Source organism: Malania oleifera, chromosome 13 (genome assembly GCF_029873635.1).
Source record: "Malania oleifera isolate guangnan ecotype guangnan chromosome 13, ASM2987363v1, whole genome shotgun sequence".
NCBI lineage: Eukaryota > Viridiplantae > Streptophyta > Magnoliopsida > Santalales > Ximeniaceae > Malania > Malania oleifera.
The window spans coordinates 10,259,685-10,280,480 of NC_080429.1; the positions used below are offsets into that span (position 1 = coordinate 10,259,685).

At 32.7% G+C, this 20,796-nt stretch overlaps 1 protein-coding gene across 5 annotated transcripts in view; it reads left to right on the forward strand.

Moving 5' to 3' along the window:
- Positions 1-226: 226 nt before the first annotated feature.
- The window catches only part of LOC131146005 (pectin acetylesterase 9), a 37,332-nt gene continuing 16,762 nt past the window's right edge, over positions 227-20,796 (forward strand). For 2 of the 5 annotated variants that reach the window (XM_058095246.1, XM_058095247.1), the window contains exons 1-11: positions 229-832; positions 977-1,059; positions 6,971-7,100; positions 11,648-11,727; positions 17,262-17,348; positions 17,544-17,668; positions 17,759-17,819; positions 18,283-18,339; positions 18,439-18,516; positions 18,629-18,734; positions 18,870-19,018. In XM_058095246.1, the coding sequence (XP_057951229.1) occupies positions 496-832; positions 977-1,059; positions 6,971-7,100; positions 11,648-11,727; positions 17,262-17,348; positions 17,544-17,668; positions 17,759-17,819; positions 18,283-18,339; positions 18,439-18,516; positions 18,629-18,734; positions 18,870-19,018 (1,293 nt within the window). In that variant the 5' untranslated portion in view covers positions 229-495. Of the gene's footprint in view, positions 833-976; positions 1,060-6,970; positions 7,101-11,647; positions 11,728-17,261; positions 17,349-17,543; positions 17,669-17,758; positions 17,820-18,282; positions 18,340-18,438; positions 18,517-18,628; positions 18,735-18,869; positions 19,019-20,796 lie in introns of all 5 variants that reach the window. The other 3 variants (XM_058095248.1, XM_058095249.1, XR_009134209.1) reach the window with 3 other exon arrangements.

Genomic DNA, 20,796 nt, shown 5'->3' on the forward strand with positions numbered 1-20,796 from the left:
CAATGGAATGGGGAATAGCCCATGCATCGATTGTCAAATACTCCCCCAAAACTAAAAAAATAGATAAATAAATAAAAGAGGCATGCATAGCTGCATAGTTGGTCATGCTTCTATCATCATCATTATCGTCTGGTAGGCGGTGGCCCCACTTCGCCCCACAACACCTACAGGCCTTGCACTTTCACGCGCTGTCTATGTGTTAACTCCGCAGCCGCAAATGCACTTCCCATCTCAAATGATTCTCTCTCTCTCTCTCTCTCTCTCTCTCTCTCTCTCTGTAATTAAATTCATTTATTCCGAGATTTTGCATTCAATTCGGATTCAATAAATTTAGCTCCGACTGTTACATTTTGGCTGATGAGTTATTGGTATTATGTTGGCGGAACGAAAGGAAATCGCTTCTAATTTCTTCAGTCAAACACGCAATTGCGTCTAATTTGTTAAACTAGAGGTCGTTTTCTTGTCCATTTTGATTGAAATTTCATCGATACAAAAATGTCGATTTTCTGCTTTCTAAATCGTATTTTATGGCGATTTAGTGCCTACTCCTCGTATATATCCTCTTCTATTCAGCATTGCGTGTTTGCTCATCCTTCTGTTTGTTATTATCCTTCTATACCTTCGCTTATAATTGGAAAATCGAAACAGAGGACGCGATCAGAGTCCGTCGCTTCGCATCAGATTCATCTGCCGTTTCCGGAGAAGATGAAGATGAATCTGCTCCCGCTTCTTTGCTTGCTCTTGCTAATATACGCACGAGTGTGTGTTTGCCAGGACAACAAACTTCTGGTGAACATGACTCTGGTCCGCCGCGCTGCGGCGACCGGTGCCTGTAAGACTTCGATCGATGAAACTTCAATCTTCGATGCTTCAACCGAACATTGCTGATTTTCCTTTGAATTCGTATGAATTACTATTTGATTTTCATATTAATTTTCTGTAACATTAATACATATTTATTTATTTATTCATACAGTTTGCTTAGATGGAAGCTTGCCGGCGTATCATCTGCACAGGGGATTCGGGGCAGGAGCGAACAACTGGCTTTTACAGTTCGAGGTGAGTTTCCGTTTCACACAATCACAGCACGCCACATGGATTTTTCTCTTTTTATTTATTTGCAAAAATCAAAAACGTCAGCTTTTTCCTCCTTTTTTCGTTGGGAGGTATCGTTCGCTTGGACCTTTTGTTGCGGTTTTCTACATTTGGACACAGATTCCGCTTGATAATTATGAAGAGAAAGTGCTCAAAAACTAATATATAAATATATGTATATATTTATATATAGTGTATTTATTAATTTACTAGTTTATTTTTTTATTATAATTCTTAACCGGCAAAAAAGTAAACTTTTTTTTTGAAACAACACGAGAAAAGTACATGAGAAATAAATTAGCCTACTTTTATTAATTATAGAGATATTAGTCACTTTTGCTTTCTCATTATTTCTCTTCCTGAGGAATCATCATTTATAAGTCCTTTTCACATGATAATTTTTCTAGTAAGTGTGAAAAAGGTTTTTGATAAATTTTATTAATAAAATTACTTAAAGATATCATCACCTCAAAATAATAAGAAATTTTATTTTTTATTATAATAGATAATATAAAAAACACATTGAAAATTATGTGCACCTACATGTTATATGCATATATAATTATAAGATTATTAAAATTAATAAAGTGAAACTAATGTTCTATTTGCTTTACTGTTTCATTTAAATTAAACATTTTGTTTGAAAAAAAAAATAAATGTTCATTTTTTATCATATTTTCTTTTTATAGTAAATTTTTTAAGAATGCAAATTTATTTTATAATAAATACAACTTAAATATGCAATGTTTTTTTTTTTTTTTTGTTAGTTGATTTACTACCAGGACAAATCAAACTTCAAACTTCGTAGGCCAAACTAAACTTAAAAAAATTATATTTGTTTAAATTTTTCAATACCAACCATATAATAATTTATTTTTAGCTTTAGCTATATAAAGTTGGACTTGATGAACCACATCATGCATCATCTAACTACTATTGAAACTTGCTTATTTATTTATTTGTGTTAGTAAAACTCATAAAATATAGAATATGATATTGTGTGAAATGAGTCTTAAATTAATTCACTTTGGCTCCATTTGAATCAAGGATTTGTGAAGAAAGAAAAATAAAAATAAAAAATTATTTTCCAATGTATTTTTTTCCCACATAAAAAAAAAAAAACACCTATTAAAATGAGTTTTTATTTTAACATAGGTAAAAATCAAGATCAAATGTTATTGATGTTTACAATTAAGTTCTTGTTTATTGATTTGTTAATAGAATTAATTTTCTTTCTTACTTTTCTTAACAATCAAATATGAAAAATTAGTTACATTCTTTATATTTTTTTTTTCTTAATCTGAAGTTCCAAACAATAAATCTCAAAAACTTCAGCTTTGTTCTACTTGATTATGATCATATATAATAGATGAAATAGCAAGTCAATATCTATATTCTTAGAAGTGGTAATGTGTTGAATATATAATATATAATTTTTTTTATATAATAGATTAACCATATAATTGGCTAGAAACAAGCCTCAAATTTAACATTTTGCTTGGTATGTTTCAAATATTTTGCTCAATCCCAAATTTGCTAGGAACCTTATAGGGACATTTGGTTTATGTCATTTTTTAAAATTCTTGAAATTGTGATGCTAATAGTATTTCATTTTCATATTTGTTTAAATATGAGAATCTGACGTGACGTTAATTTTTACATCTGTAAGTTCAAACAATTCTTATAAAACATGGGCATCCTATTTCAATATTTCCAACTGTACTCATGTGTAAATTTCATGAAAATTCCATTCCCTTGAAAATCTTAATTTTTTAACCAAATTGTACTCACTAATTTGACTTTTAAATAACAATGCCGTTATAACACAATATAATCGAACTTTTAAATAAATTAATAATTAATAGAATAAAGGTAAAAAATTCGAATCAATATAAATATTAATTATTTATAATAAGAAAATTTTTATGATGTTAAATAAATAAATAAATATTTTGAAAACTTTTGTTAGAAGTATAAATAGTCATGTTAATTAGCATTTTAATTGATATTTGTAATTTATTAAATAAAGATAATAATATTATTGTCTTGTAGAAACTTAATATACTAGTTAATATTTAAATACTATATTGCCCTTAATCATATCAAATAAATCAATTATTCAATATTAAAAGTTTTAAACTTATAGTTGTTAAAAATTTTAGGATATAAATTTAATTAAATACAAATTTTTAGTAGGTTTTTTTGCTTGAAAAATAAAATTATTCTCCATACATTAGTAACATACATATCAAAAGAATTACACATTGACATGGGAATGTTATATATATTTCTGTGAATCTTGTCATGTGAACTAGTAAAAAATATTCTCACGAGACAGACATACGATTCTTAGGAATAAAATTCCTAAAAATTTCATTTTAAAATTGTTTTTAATATTTTTTAATTAATTAATAAATTTATAATTTATTTTTGGTAAATAAACATAAGTAGAAGAATCAATATGTAAAATAAACTATTATCAATCCAAGAGATAATGGAGGTTGAGATGATGGGATCTTACTTGTGTTAGTATTTGTCTTGCGAAATTGCTAGGATAAAGATTTAGAAATATTTTTTCTTTATGGTTCAATTTCAAATTATGGATGAAGGTTTGTTTATATGGGAAAGGTTGACTATCTCATAAAGTGTAAAAGAAAATAGCATGAGAGAGTAAGAGATTGAGAGATGGGACAAGTTTGCAAAAACCATTTTGAGTATGCGAATGAAGATTATGATTACATGTTTAGTTGTAGGAGGAAGGTGTAGAGAGAATCAAATAGTGGGAGGGAAAGTTTGAGAGGGAGAAAAGGAGGCTAGATAGGCACAAATTATGGCGGAGTACATTGAAAGAGATGAAGAGAGGGAGGGAAATGGGGAAATCCAAAAGGGGCTAGAATTTTACACTTATTGTTCTATTGTAATATACCACATGCTTTGTCCAAGATAAAAGTAAGGAAAGGATGGGAAAAAGTTCTGAAAATAGAGTCAAAAGGTGTTTCAATCATTAAAAATCAACCAATAAAAAAATTTACAATTAATTAAAAAAACAAAAACTTTAAAAAATTTAGGATTTGCTTAGATAAAAAATGATTAATCTTATTTTATTCATTTACTATATATCATACTTGTTTAATTCTTACTTGACTTGCTTGAATCGGATGATAAGAATATATATATATATATATATATATATATATATATATATATATATTTTCATTTTACTACTAAGCTAAAGATTGAGACCTAATCATTTTCTACTCCCCCCAAACACATCATTAATTTGTCTAACACTTCAATTAGGTTTTTAAATATAATAATTTTTAAGATAAAATTCAAGATCTTACTTATAAATTTATCAAGGTTTTTATAGTAAATTTGATTTTAATAAAGATTAAAATAAGGACTGACGTCTTGTTTGGTTTGCAAAATGGAATGAGATAAAAATAAAATGAAAATTTAAATGGAGAACTTGAATAAAAAAACTGATAAATTCTATTTCATTTTATGCCATTTTATTCTGTTCTTGTATATGTATCAAACATATACTGAGAACTATATATTTCTATCTCACATGAGTCTCCTACTCTAGAATACATAATAAAATATTTTAATTTTTGTAAACTCTCTTAGTCCCCCTTTCAACTCCTTGACCCAACAATGCTAAAAATGAAAAGATTTTGACAATTTAAGCTTATATATGAATATATATATATATATATATATATATATATATATTGTGTGTGTGTACACACACACACAAGTACGTATGTACGTATGTATATATATGTATGTATGTATATTATTTTTGGGATGGTTGTTGTCGCGATGTTCTCCTGCACGGGGCGAAAACACAAAGGATGTGTGTTGCCCCAGGGTACACGAATTGGAAAAAGATGAATTTTTTAAAATAATATTTTCCTAAAAATCACGGGTGGATTTAAGCTCATGTTAGTGGTAATAATTAAAATTTTGCATAAATATTATAATATGTTCTTTAAAATGCTTTTTCCGTCTCTTGTAAAAAATAAGATTATTTTGGCTTTTAAACTTTTAACCTTTATGAACGAATGAAAAGCGTAATAAAAATCAATTTGGGGGTGTGAGACATTTAGAAACTAGAATTTTCAAACATAATTCCATATACTTAATTAAAAAGTACGTTTTCAAACTTCTGTAAGAAGGCAAGGTTTTTAACTTTTCATGATTTTAACTTTTGTGAACAAATAAGAAATGTAATATAAATCAAGGCTGAACTCAAATTCAAGCCAATGGGAAAAGTAAGTCCCAATTCAAATTTTGGAAAATAGTACAATAAAAAATTAATAGTTTTGTCTCTTGTAAAAAAATAGCATTGTTTAAGTGCGATTTTAACTCTTGTAGATGAATTAGAGAGGTATTAAAATCAAAGATAGATCCAAGTTCAACTTTAGCAAGCATTTGATTAGAATTTTATAAAATAATCCAATATTTAAAAGTGCTTATGTTGTCTTTTGTAAAAAGAAAAAGAAAGATTGTTTTAGTTTAGTGGTAAGACTTGATTTTGTTGTTATTGTTGTTGTAGGAGTTTAGCTTAACTTATCGAGACTGGACCATATTTAGACTAGTGGAAATAAGTGTCCCATTAAAATTTTGAAAAAAAATAAAACAATATACTTAATAGATCTTGTTAACAAAAAATATTTTGATTATAATCATTATTAATGATTTATAAATCATATTTAATTTGATAAATGTTTATATTGAATTGAAATAATGTAATATTATATTAGTGTTTTTAATATAATTCATAGATTTTATGATTTAATTTATTTTGATTCATGTATTATTTAAATTTTAAAACATATAATTTATGTACCCATACAAATTAAGTAAATAATTTTATATGTTTAAATTTTAAATTGATCATTAAGAAACTATAAAAAATAATTTGATAGTAGTTTAGATACATCATATAATTAAATAACAGATATATATAATTGTCAAATCACCAAAGTTATAAACTGCATTTTAATAATGTTAATATAATGCAATTTCATTCATTTTTAATCAAGTTAATAATTAATTCTTAAAGATTGAATTAAACTTATTTTCACATAATGATAATATCTTATAATTTTAATCTTTATTTTCATGTGAAGTTTCTGTTAAAGCATAAAATATGTATCACAGACTATTGTAAATGTTAGTAGAAAAATAGTACTTATTTTATACAGGAGGAGTTTGCCCTTCGATTTTAATTTAGTTGTTTTAAATATTCATGACTTTTTTAACAAATACAAAAAAAAAAAAATCTTTTGCTTTTTAATAGCTTATTTGTCATGGGAATTAATATTATTATTATTATTATTACAAAAATCTCACAAATCAACTTATTTTCATCACGTCATTTTGAAAAATTTCCATTTCAAAAGGTAAGGTCAAACTAAACATGATGGTACCATATATCTTACTTTTTAAAATATTTTTTTCTAGTGTGTTGTGTGAGAAAAATCTACAAATTAATAGTTATAAAAGCATTTTTTTACATATAAATTATATATTAACCTTATTTTTAGGAGAGTGAAATTTAAAATTTAAATTGGTTAAATAAAATAAATAATTATATTAAAATTTATTAAAAATTTACTCAAATTTAAATAAAAAAGCATAAAATTCATACTTTCGATACAATTTAAATTTAAAATAAGTAAATCAAAGAAACTCAAGTACTATAAATTAATTATAAGTGTACACGTATTCCTTAAGATAACGATAGACATATTAATGGTTTTAGATATTATGATATAGGTCAGCTAGTGATACGTCACATGCATTCTCCAAACATTGATTATAATTTTTAGAAAAACATACATTTATCATATTTTTTTATATGTAGGGGGGTGGATGGTGTAATGATGTAGCATCATGTCGGGATAGAGCCAAGAGTCGGCGTGGATCAACTCGTTACATGAACAAGTTGGCGGTCTTTTCAGGAATCTTAAGCAATAATGCATATTTAAATCCAGGTACATTCTCATCAAATACTTATGAAGAACGATTACTTCCTATAAAGATTTAAAATTTATCAATTTAAAAATATTACAATTTAGGGCCATTAAAATATTATAAGGTCTATATTGATCCTTATTTTTTTATTTATATGAATCCATATATTATTATGATATTCTATAATTAATGGATTCTAAATTTATGGTGCAACAACTATTTCTTTTCGATGTTTTTTCATAGTCATTAATATGCATATTCGTGCATAATCTAATAACACAAATTGTATACACCGAGAAAAAGATTAGCGCGCATTACACTTTGTGTCACAATAGGCTCATGTAGCAGGGATTGAAGAGAGTGAAACATTTTTGTAGCCATTTGTTATCTATTTGCTACGGCCATGCATACCCATAATAATATTATTCTATACGAGCTCATAATTGTTTTCATTTTATATATGGGCATTGATATTGTCATACGTGCCAATAGAATTATTATATAATAGAAATATTCTAATAATTAGAAGTTATCAAGTTTTTTATAATATTGATTTTGAATTTTGTTTCTCAAGAAATATATCATGGCTAAAGTTTAATATTTTTATATTAAAAGTCTCCATTTTAAATATACAGACAAAAAACATATAATACATACACAGTATAATATAATTGAAGGCAAAAGACAGGAATGTTTCCTAAAGTTTGATAAAAAAAACAATGACTTTTAAGATTTCAAAAATTTTAGAAATCTCTCTTAAGACTTTTAAATTTTCAAAAAACTTCCATGAAATTTGTCAAAAAGACACAAATTTTTCTTTACATTTTGCAAAATGATAAGTATTTTTAAGGAAAGTCTATGTCTTTTTGGCAAACCTTAAGAGAGGCTAATGTTATTTTTGAAACTTTATGAGATGTTCGTGTTTTTTTACCAAATTTCAGGGAAGATGAGTGTCTTTTGTCCTATAATTAAATTTAGTGTGTAGTTTTAATTGATAAAAAAATGTGAATTTTGATATAGAAAATGAGTAGGAGTGAATAAAGTTGTATGATGTGTTTATAACTCAAATAAAAGGTCTGTAAAAGAAAAACGAGTAAATAATATGATAAGTTTCTAAAATTTTATCGCATTATTCAGTTAAATTGAATTATTAATTAAGGCTTAAAATGATGTAATCAAAATTGTAAAGAGTAAAGCACAATGCAATAAAATTTCAAGACGTTTTTAGTTAACACAAATGATATTTTGAACAATTTGACTAGAATGAAAGAAAATAATTACTTCATAAAATCATTTGTTCTTCTTAAAAATGCAATAAGTTTCTGCTTTGAAAAATTTTGTAGTTCTAAATTAATAATATAGTTAATAAAAATATGTGAATTTTTTAAATATATATATTTTTAGAAAAACATAAAGACAATAAACTAGGTTCCATTCAAATTTAACAAAAAGAGTTAATGAAATTTGATTATCATTAAATTTAAAAAAAAATCATAAACTTCTCATAATATTTTCTTCATAGATATAATATACCTTTTTTTTATGCTTGACGTAAATATTTCAAAATCAATTATTTAAGTAAATGTATTAAATATTTTTAACTTAAGTAGGAATGTCAATTTTCACTAAAACAGATCTTATGTCCAAAATCTTAAATACTCGTCCATGTAAAGTTAATTAATATTTTAATTTAAAATTTATAAAAATGGAATTGAATTTTAGAGAGTAGGTCTGTTTTTGTATACAGATCACAGATGCAACTGATCATTGGCGGGGCCACCGTACCGCATTCTTTGGGCTTTGTGTTCCTTTAATCCTCCGGACATTAATATCCTCAATAAATATCATCATCCGAGAATGCAGTACCTACGGTCTTTTAGCTAATGAGGGTAATCCCGGAAATATAGCCAAACATTTGACACCTTCCACGTTGCGCACTTTTTCTACGTCGTACCCGTCACGTGATGAACAGCTGACGGCAAAGCAAAAGGCTACGGGCCTATACGGCCCATTGGCCGTTCCCAAATTCCAACCTCGCCCTAGCCTTTTCCCCGTTCTTTAGCCTGGCAGCCCTGGCCCTTCTGTTGCATCTCGAAGTTATTGAATTGATCAAATTGCCCTTGAGTTGTGTTGTACTTGTTCACGTTTATGAAATGCGTGAAGTTCTTACCTTAGATGTGTCTTTGCGTCATTTAGATAAATCTTTTATTTTTCATAATCTTCTAATAGTGTTTAAAAATATGAGTTTTTGAATTTTAGATTTGAATTTAAATAAATTTAAACAAATTTTTATATATTTTTATGCATCATCTTAACCAAATTAAACATAACTCTAAATCCAAAAATCTCTCTAAACATGCAGTAATAATATTTGAATCAGCTCTAATTAGTTTGCTCCTTGATTAAATTAGTCTTAATTTTTATTTTATTTTAAAATTTAAATTCTCAACCGAAACAAAACTTTTAAAAACAATCTATGCAGAGTTTGAATTCATCCATAAACAAATTAATTATAATTCCTTTTATGATCGATCATGCATGACTAAATTAATGGCAAACGTCTCCCATGTGTTCTGACAGCTGCGTTAATTAGGAAAACTAAAGTCTGTGACTGAGTTATGAGTAATCATGATTACCCCTGAGATTCCCATGACGAGGGCAGGGCTGGGCCGGCTGGCGCCTGGCAAACCGTGATAATTCGTAAAACAATGGACTCTGCCTTGGCCCTTTTGTCCTACCACATGCATGCCATTAGGCACTACACATGATATTCACGCGCGCTTGGGAACAGATGATGTGTTTGCGTTATTGCATTAGACTGATTCACAATTCTGATTCTGGTTTTCGAAGTACTTTGATTGTTGTTTGATTTGAATTTGGTCCAATACCCGCGATTAATCAAACCAAATCAATATTTTGTAAATATGCATGTATTTTATGTTTGCAGACTTAAAATTAATTACTTGAGTTTGAATTTACGTAACTTTAACAAAATATATTATAAATTACATTAAGATTGTTTTTGAAAACATGATTTTTAATTTTTAAATTTATATTTATATTTAAAAACTACATTAAATTTCATGTAAACTAAATCAAAATTTTAGATTTAGCGTCTTATTTTAAGGTCCCAAGCACATGTTTAGTTTCTTTTAAATTTATATATATATATATATATATAATCTAATTAATTTAAGATTTTTAAACATATCCTTTAAGGGCGGGCCTTAGATCAATGGTAAGATTGCTCTTTTGGATCGATTCGTCATGGATTCGAGTCGAAGGAAAATAGCCTCATGTATAAAAGTAGGCGTAAGGCTACATATGCTGAGACGACCCTCCCCTTATCTTCACAAAGCAGGGAACCTCATGGCTAGCAAGCTCGGAGATGTCCTATATATTAGCATCTTTTTTTTTGGAATATAAAAATTTTTAATTATTTTTGAATGAAAAATATAATTTCTTCATTAGTTTGATTTAATTAAACACTGGACTTTGGCCCAAATTAATGGCTAAGTGATCAAAATAATTCGGTCTTGGTTCAATTTTTGACGAGTCAAAAATTAATAAGTTTATTTAGCATTTTAAGTTGACAGCTTGGTTATCTGCACCAAACCCGCTCTAAATTACAGTCTCTTAATATTATTCTCCTTCACATCTATGTTGGAGATTATTTCATACAATTTTAAGGAGGGTAGAATTGAATTGAACAGTAAATGGACTGCTCTTGTTATGTGACTTTGGAAGCCTCCACAAAGCCTTTAAAAGAAATGATTGGTTTTAAAGACAGCATGATTGGTGATTTGGTGGTGCACAAAAATAAACAATTTAAAGCAAGCATGATTGGTCCTTAAAATTTGCTTTGAAATATTCTGTGGCACGTGAACATAGCCCACAGCTCATATGAGCTGACCTCATAAAAAAATTCTCTTGTGAATCGGCCATAAAGAGGGAATAAGAGACAATTACATGTGATATGCTCATGGTAATCTGTTGTGTTAAATATTCTGAGAATATAGTGTGCGAATAAGAGACAATTACATGTGATATGCTCATGGAAATCTGTTGTGTTAAATATTCTGGGAATATAGTGCGCGTTCTGTCTCTTCTGCAATGTTATCTGCGTGTAATTTGCTCCTACTTACAAATGTAGCAGCGTCAGCATAGAGAATATATAACGTATAGATTTATGTAGGACAGCTGGTCCAACAATTGGTATAAATTAATATGAATAAATCACAAAGTCCTATCATGAGACTAACACTGGTTTCTTTTATATAAAAGTATTAATATATTAATGGATCATTTTTTTGTTTGGTTTGATGCATAGAATGTTTTATTGATTATTATGTAAGCCTTAAGTGTTATTTTATTTTCATGGTATTTTTTCGTCATAAGGGTTATTAATAAATTTGGGACGAGACCGCTATGTGAGTGAATTTCAACTCTTTCCAAAAAAAAAAGAGGGTCATTTTTACTTTTTGACGTCAAAATTATAATTAAAGTTTGTCATAACTAAGTAAGGGGTGACATGTAAAGTCATGATACTGTGACTTAAATTGTGCAGATTTCTACAACTGGAACCGTGTGAAGCTTAGGTACTGTGATGGAGCTTCATTTGCTGGGGATGCAGTGTTTCGCAATGGGGTATATCTTGTATTATGTTTTAGTTTATCAAATTTGCACATGCATATTGTTAAAATCAATACCATGTATTAATCTTTTTGTACTAATACAACTATACACGGCCATCCCTTTTATAGGGTACGAGGAGGCATATAAGGGTACAAGGGTATTTTAGGGGTATTTTAGGGAGATATACTAACATACCCCCTCAAACTCAAGGTGATATCGAAGATGACATCTGGAGTTTGCAGACTAAAACACGATGACGACCAGGTGGATGAGCTTTCGTGAAGATATTAGCCAATTGATCAGCCGAAGGAACTGACAAGAGGCGAAGTGTCCCATACTGAAGATGATGACGCACAAAATGACAATCAATCTCGATATGTTTGGTGCGTTAATGAAAGACATCGCTGTGAGCAATCTGGATAGCACTATGATTGTCACAATAAAGCGGAGTGCTCGAGGGCTGAGGAACTCCCATATCTTGGAGAAGCCAACGAAGCCAAAGAAGCTCAGAAGTAGTATCAGCGAGAGCCCGATACTCAGCCTCAGTGCTAGAGCGAGCAACAAAGTCTGCTTTTTGCTCCGCCAAGAGATAAGAGAGTTACCAAGTAAAAAAAGAAAACCAGTGGTAGACCGATTGTCAGTAGGGTTCCCTGCCCAATCAACATCTAAATAAACTTGTAATGTCAAAGATGAGTGAGAGGAAAAGAAAAGGCCATGAAATAAGGTGCCCTTCACATATCGCAAGATGCGAAGAACAGTTGCATAGTGAATGAAACGAGGAGCCGACATAAACTGGCTAACAAGGTGCACCGCATAGGCAATGTCTGGTCTAGTGACAGTGAGATAAATCAAGCTCCCAACAAGCTGTCGGTAACGAGTGGCATCGGGAAGGAGCTCCCCATTAGTCAAATAGAGTTTGATGTTGGGTTCCAGCGGACTATCAGTTATCTTACAATCGGTGAGGCCAGCACGTGTGAGAAGATCAGAGGCATATTTAGCTTGGGTCAAGGAGTAGCCATCAGAGGTTGGGGACACTTCTAAGCCAAGGAAGTAGCGAAGAGAACTAAGGTCTTTCATCTCAAACTGTGGACACAGAAATTGCTTAAGCTCATGAATACCAGAAGTATCAGCACCAGTAATGATCATATCGTCAACATAAAGTAGTAGAAGAGTGATGCCAGTAGTAGTGTGACGGGTAAAAAGAGCTGAATCATAGGGACTAAAGGCAAACCCAAGCTGGGCAATAGTGGAGATGAACTTCGCAAACAAAGCATGGGGAGCTTGCTTAAGCCCATATAAAGCACGGCGGAGACGACAAACCTGACTAGGAGAATGAGGACACCCAGGAAGGGGCTGCATATATACCTCCTCAGTCAAATCACCATGTAAGAAGGTATTCTTGACATCCATGTGAAATAAAGGCCACCGCCGAGCAGAGGCAACAACCAAAAGAGAGCGAACGGAGGTAATACGAGCAATAGGGGCAAATGTCTCCTTATAATCAATGTCATATTCCTGAGTAAAGCCCTTTGCCACTAAACGAGCTTTATGTCGTACTTCAAAACCGTGGAGTTTGTTTTTCGTTTATACACCCATTTGTTCCCAACTACAGTCTTACCAGGAGGCAGGTCAACCAGGTCCCAAGTATGAGTTTTGTGAAGTGCAGCAAGTTCTTTAGACATAGTTTGCTGCCAAACAGGAACAAAACAAGCTTCACGATAACTGCGAGGCTCGTTAAGGGAGTCGAGAGTAAAAAAATAGTGAAAGTCACTAAGATAGTTAGGAGGTGCCCTTACTTGACCAGAACGACGGACATCCAAATCAGTGGACTCAGGCGGAGTGGAAGCGACAGAAGGATCATCAGACGGTCCAGGTTCGGGAGCGGCAGAGGCAGAGCGATCACCCGATGAGCTGGCATGACCTGCTTTAGAAGAGAAAGCGGGAGAGGGATTAACGACATGATCAGTGAAAATGGGGGAGTATGAGAGACAATTGGAAGAAAATGGAGAGAGACTAGCGAACATTTTGTGTTCCCAAAACTGAACATGCCGAGAGACTCGAAGACGCTTGGCTATGGGGTCATAGCACCGATAACCCTTGTGTTCAATGCCATAACCAAGAAAGCAACAGAGACGAGAGCGAGGTTCAAGTTTTGTATGTTCATGAGGTGGAAGCAAAACAAAGCAAGCATAACCAAAGACTTTGAGAAGAGAGTAATTAGGTACCTTGCCATAGAGAGCCTCATATGGAGATTCATTGGAAAGAGTAGGGGTAGGAACCCGATTAATAGTGTAAAAACGGTAAGAGCAGCTTCTCCCCAAAAGGATTCTGGGAGGGATGCAGAGAAGAGTTGAGAGCGAACAGTGTCAGGAATGTGACGGTGCTTACGTTCGGCACGACCATTCTGTTGGGAGGTGAATGGACAAGATCGATGGGATAAGGTGCCAGCCTCTCGAAGTTCTTCAAGGAAAGGGGTAGAACTATATTCCAGGGCATTATCGGACCGAAAGACTTTAATAGTGCGACCAAACTGAGTTTTAATCATCTGCTTAAAGTCACGAAAAACATTAAGTAAACCAGTGCGATCATGCAAAGATAAATCCATGTATACCGAGAGTAATCATCGATAAAAATGACAAAGTAACGAGACCCGCCCTTAGTAAGGACAGGAGCAAGTCCCCAAATATCAGAATGAATCAGATCAAAAGGTATAGAAGACAAAGAAGTACTTTCATTAAAAGGTAAAGCTTTCTGTTTCCCAAGTTGACAAGGCATACAATCAAAATGTTCAAATTTAACATCTCCTAAACAACCACTAGAAGCTAAATACCGAACACAAGACAATGGGGCATGACCGAGACAAGAATGCCAAACACCAAAAGACACTGCAACGGAAAGAGACGGAGGGGAACACGAACGAGGCAAATGCAGAGATGTAAGCTCGAAAAGGCGACCAACTCTACGCCCTGTCCCAACAAGTTGGCCCGTCTTCAGATCCTACACATCACAACCTTTGTGAGAAAAGGTTAAGATCAAACCACATTCAACAAGTTGACCAACAGAAAGGAGGTTGAGAGACAAGTTAGACACAACATATGTGTAAGGTACAGAGAAAGTAGGAGTAGAAATATGACCAAGATGACTAACAGACATATGTGAACCATCAGCAGTATAAATTAAGGGAATAGGATTTAAAGACTGCTTATGTGTCACTAAAGAGGAATCAGAGGTCATATGATTGCAACAGGCAGAATCAATAAACCAAGGTGTAGAGGTACCTGTGGAGATTGATAAGGCAGTAGAAGTGCGGGATAGAACCTGGGTGGTAATTGCCTCAAGGTCAGCTGCAGAAAGAGACGACAAAGGAGGTGTTAAAGATGGAGCAAAAACTGAGGAGCTCGTGGAGACAGCAGCAACAGGCTTGGAAGAGGAAGAAGCCTTAGCCTTAAGAGCATCCTGAGCATTCTTCACCTTCTTCTTAGGACAATCAGAAATACGGTGATCGTATTCCTTACAATAGTGGCACTGGCCATTAAAATAACGCGGTTTAGAAGATATAACAGCTGCAGCAGGAGTAGCCGAAGAAGAGGAACAAGAAAGAGCAGTAGCTAAAACCATATCCGTAGAATGAACCCAACGAGTTTGTTGGCATGTCTCCTCAGAAATGAGCTCCACAAAAGCAACCTCAAGTGTAGGAAGAGGCGAGCGATGTAACAAAAAAGCTTGAGTATTCTCAAATTCGTCCCGGATATGCATCATAAAGTATATAAACTGACGACAATTCCGATATGCAGCAAAAAGTTTAATCGACTGCTCATCAGAAAAAGTAGGGTCAGATTGAGAAAGTTGATCCCAAATGCCACTAACCTGAGCATGAAACTCGGCAATAGATTGTTCAGGTTCCTAACGTAGTTGGGAAAACTTAATTTCCAACTGAAACTCGAGACCAGCATCACTACCACAGTTGTACCATTTGGCCAAAAAATCCCAAGCAAGTTTGGCATTACGAAATTTAGGAAGTAGACTCTGAATAGTAGAAACAGATGTATTAATAAACCAAGAAAAAATCTTACAGTGAGTACTTTCCCATTCATAAAGAGCCTCATCAAACTCCTCTGTTGATTGCGTGTCAATTTTCGTGGGTTTTTGTTTTTTTTTCCAGTAACAAAACGCCATAATCTTCGACCAATAAAAAAAAAATTGACATATGCTGGGCCCATGCATTGTAGTTGGAGCCGTTTAGAACAATTTCTATAGGGCGAGCAACATCAGTTAAAAATGCTATAATAAATATAAAAAAATAAAAATAAAAATGCAAGGGCAATAGCAGCAATTGTAGCATAGTAATAAACTTAAACAAGCCTCGGTTGTGCCCCTGTAACCTAACTGCAGGTAGCTTGTCAGTGATGGTGACTCGCTTGGCGTGTAGTGCACAGGGAGAGCTTCAACAAAATGAAAATTGTAGCAAACAGTGCAAAATGAAAGCTTCAAGTTCGCGGACCTCTTTTAGTACAAGAGATCGTGCTTCCGCCCCAGTTCAGGTAAGGCCAAAGCAGGGGAAGATAGTTCACGGACCGTCTGCGATCACTAAGGTTTCTGGTTCTGGATCCTCAACCTACTTCTACTTCTCCAACGATTCAAGGGTTTCTTCATCGTCCTTGTCGAGCAAGGGAAGAAGGGCGTGACCTGAACTGGGCTTTGTACTCTCTCTTGCTCGCGCACAAGTGGAGCCCGTACGAAGAGTCCTCCCCGGTGGAGCCTGTGGTGGAGGCAATGGAATCTCAAACACAGGCTGAGGAGCTCCAAACAATTGAGCGACAACAGAGAGTTTGAAGTAGATACCAATGACGATGGATGGCCGTGGAAGTCAAACGGAGACTAGAGGGAGACGGAACCAAAGGGACGCCGGATGGAGACCAGAGGGAGACGGAACCGGCAGCGGTTTGGCGAGGTGATGACGATGTCGTCCGGAACGGCTACCAACAATGACGACGACGTCGTCCGGAACGGCGGCTAAGCGGAGGAGATACTATTTTAGGGTTAACTTGGCTCTGATACCATGTTAAAATCAATACCATGTATTAATCTTTTTGTACTAATGCAACTATACACGACCATCCCTTTTATAGGGTACGAGGAGGCATACAAGGGTACAAGGGTATTTTAGGGATATTTTAGGGAGATAGACTAACACATATGTGTAATTCACACACACGCACACGCATACACATGTACTTACATGTATATATATTATGCTAATTCATAAGGTGGGAGGATTGGTCAAGTTTTAAAAGGATTGAGTGCAAAGAATGTTTATGTGTGTACACTATTGGATGGATCAAAACTTATATATGTGTATTTTTTTTTGGGTGTGTTGTGGTTAGTGACAATCATAAATTTTCTTCAATTTGAACAACTTTTATGATCATATAATCATGAGTATCTTGACTATCTTGTGCAACTTTTATGATCATATAATCATGAGTATCTTGACTATCTTGTGCAAAAATAACAATATTTTTCTTTTCTTTTATGCGTTATGACAGACATCATTGCTTTATTTCAAGGGACAAAAGATATGGGAAGCAATTATTCATGATCTACTCCCTAGAGGATTAGGCAAAGCACATAAGGTAAAATCTTTATATTGTTACAACTATTTAGTTTTGCCTCCAAATGTAGAGTCATGAGCTAAATTATGGCCAAATTGGTAGATTATATTAACCTTTTACCAGGGAACATTCACAGACTACAATAGCTAAAATTTTGTCCCAATTGTCAGTATATAAGTTCAAAACCTCTAATTATTTGTTACATTCATTTGTTAGGCTTTGCTTTCAGGTTGCTCTGCAGGGGGATTGTCAACATTTTTGCATTGTGCCAACTTCACTAGGCACTTGCCAAGGAATGCTAGTGTGAAATGCTTGAGTGATGCAGGATTTTTCCTTGATGCGTATGTTGTTTCCTTATTTCATTATATGTTCAATATATTGTTGCCTCGCTTTATTTATTTATTTAATATTTTGAGTGTTGCTTTCCACAGACAAGACATAAGTCACAATTACTCAATGAGAACCTTCTATGAGAACCTTATCTCTTTACAGGTACAAAATTCTTTTGTCACTCATATTATAGTAGTAATTATTTCATGCATTTTCCAAATGCATACACTTCATGATGCACCATATAGTTGAAGGCTTTTAACAAAAAATCTTTGCTTCACTCGACATTCTATTGTCAAAATTGTGATAATTGTCATCCATTTCTTCTTAAAAGATTTATATGATGATATTGGTTAATTACTTAAATGGAGTGCTTGGAGTAGTTGCAATTCAATTACTAAACACAAGAAACCATAGCTATCAATTGAACTTATCAGTTATCACAAAGCTTAGTTAGGAAAATATACAACATGCCTATGACTATGGGTGTGTGTGTGTGTATTACATGAGTGGGTGTTGCTCTTTATGACATATGCCTATGCCAGACTATTTGTTCGTGTCCATTCTCTTCTTGTTCCATTCATGTTGTGGATCATATATGCACTCACAAGTGTTTATTTGACAGGGTATAGAAAAAAATTTGGATAAAAACTGCACGAGTTCTCCCCACCGTCCCACCGATGTACGACTTTATACACTTTTGGACTACAACTTATATAAATATATGACTTTGTTATGTTTACTATATGGTCCTCACAAATTTTTTTTCATCTTTTGACAGTGTTTCTTCCCACAGTACGCATTGAAGTACATCACAACACCGTTTTTTGTTTTAAACACAGCATACGATGTATTCCAAGTACGAATTAATTTCCTCTCTCTCGTTTCTATGGATTTGAGATCCTATATATATTATGGAATTATTTTCAATGAAATAATAAAAAGATGAATACAACATTTAATGTGTACAGTTTCATCATATATTGGTTCCTCCTTCCGCTGATTTGCAAAGACACTGGTTTCACTGCAAGCTTAATGTGACAGCATGTAATGCAGCACAGATTAATATATTACAAGGTTATTAATTCTTGTTATCCTCCTTATATTAGTTCAAATTTTTCAAAACTTTATGTAAATTCGTTCTTTTAATAGTCGTGTCATAGTCAGCATTATCTCACCAATATAAAGAAGTTGACAAATTTTGTTATTTAGATTTTAGGCAAGATATGCTTGCAGCTTTGGAATTTTTCTATAAAAATTCAACAAGAGGAGGGCTGTTTATAAATTCTTGCTTTGCTCATTGCCAAAGTGAATCACAAGACACATGGTTTGCAATTGACTCCCCGACAGTAAACAACAAGGTACTTCACTTGCTTTGTCTACTCATATATGTTCATAGAGGCGATTCTTGGTTGATTTTTGTAGATGAATTCATTTTGGGCAATTGTGTATATGAATGTTTACACAGGCGATATGACAAAGCTCGTCTATTTAGATATGATCATATAATGATTCTTGGTCGATTATTGTAAATGAAGCCATTTCGACTGATTGTACATGTATATGCATGTCCACATAGGAGATATGTACATATGGATGTAAACTAGATGAATTTGAAGCAGTAGGGGCTGAACCTTAATCCTTAATCTACCCCTCCAGGAGTAGTTCACCCTGTCTACTGCCAATTCACCTTGGAGCATTATTTGTATCCCCATCTCATCATATTAAGGAAATTTTCCTCTTCCCAAAGATATAAAATCTTTCTCGCCAACTATTAAAAAAAACATGTAATGTTTTGAAATAAAAACTAGCTATTTATCATAAAAAAATAACTTATTCTAATATAATTATATGGTTGATAAAACAAAACATTGCTATAAAAAATACTACAGTCATAAGTGATGAATAATTGCATGAAATACACATAGACCGATATTTATATATCACAAAGTTCATCCCAGTTAGTACCTTTAATCCGTTTAAGAACTACTAAATCCATCACTATAAGGGCATATAGGTATGGAATATTGACCAACCCAAATCTATTTACATGCCCTAAATATGTCAAACCAAAGATAAATTTCTAAATGTGTGTTGTTCAACATTGTTCAAGCATAGCTAATCTACTAATGCCAATAACATTTTTACCTAACTTAACATTTTATATTGATTAGAAACTCTATTCATTGTAACAAATTTGTATACACCTGAATACCTGATTCTAAGTCATTTTATTCTCCACGATTTTTGTGCCTAAGAAGTTTACTCCTTGTTGTTCACCACACCAATAAACACATGGGTCTGATACCTGTTATTGTTCTCAACAATCAACCCTTAGAAACCAATTGTCGGCACCGAATGTGTGCAACGGAAGAACTCACACAAAATCTCATGAACAATCAGTAGAACAAGCAAGCAAGCACTTGATGATGAACTATGTGAACTTGGCAATCACTCAAAAATGAGAATAAATGAAAGCAACGATCAAAACACAAGAAATTTATGTGGTTCGACAATTTGCCTACGTTCACGGGAGCAGCGGATATTTTCACTATCAACAATGATGCTTACAAGCTAAATCCCATCTAGGGTTACATTGTAACGCCCCGACCCGCTATGTGGGGTCTGAGGTGCTACTTTAGTGATGTTTGTATACCTGATACCATATTCATTATATAAATGCAGCGGAAGTAAATAAAACATTCTCCAAAATCCATTTCCAGAGTTCTAAACTACTAATATATATATATATAAAAGTCTCTCGATATCCATATTACATTCCAACCAAAAGAAAGAAAACTAACTCAGTCCCTACGACCATATTACATATCTAGGAAACTTCACACATAACTTGAATACAGTAGAGTTCTTACAGACACTCAAAAAAACTAAACTGGTTATCACCCTGCCCCGGAGTTCACTGTACTCGACCTTGAGATGGTCCTGAAAAGATAATTTGTATATTGGGATGAGACATTTCTTAGTAAGGCAGCTTAAGTTAATATCAGTGTGTGGCCAACATGAGTTTTAGTGTATACAGAAAACATTTCATTCTCCATTTAATCGAAAATAGCAGTTATACATTATACTCACTCTACACAGTTGAAAATACCCTTTTCATTTCCACCATATAAACCAG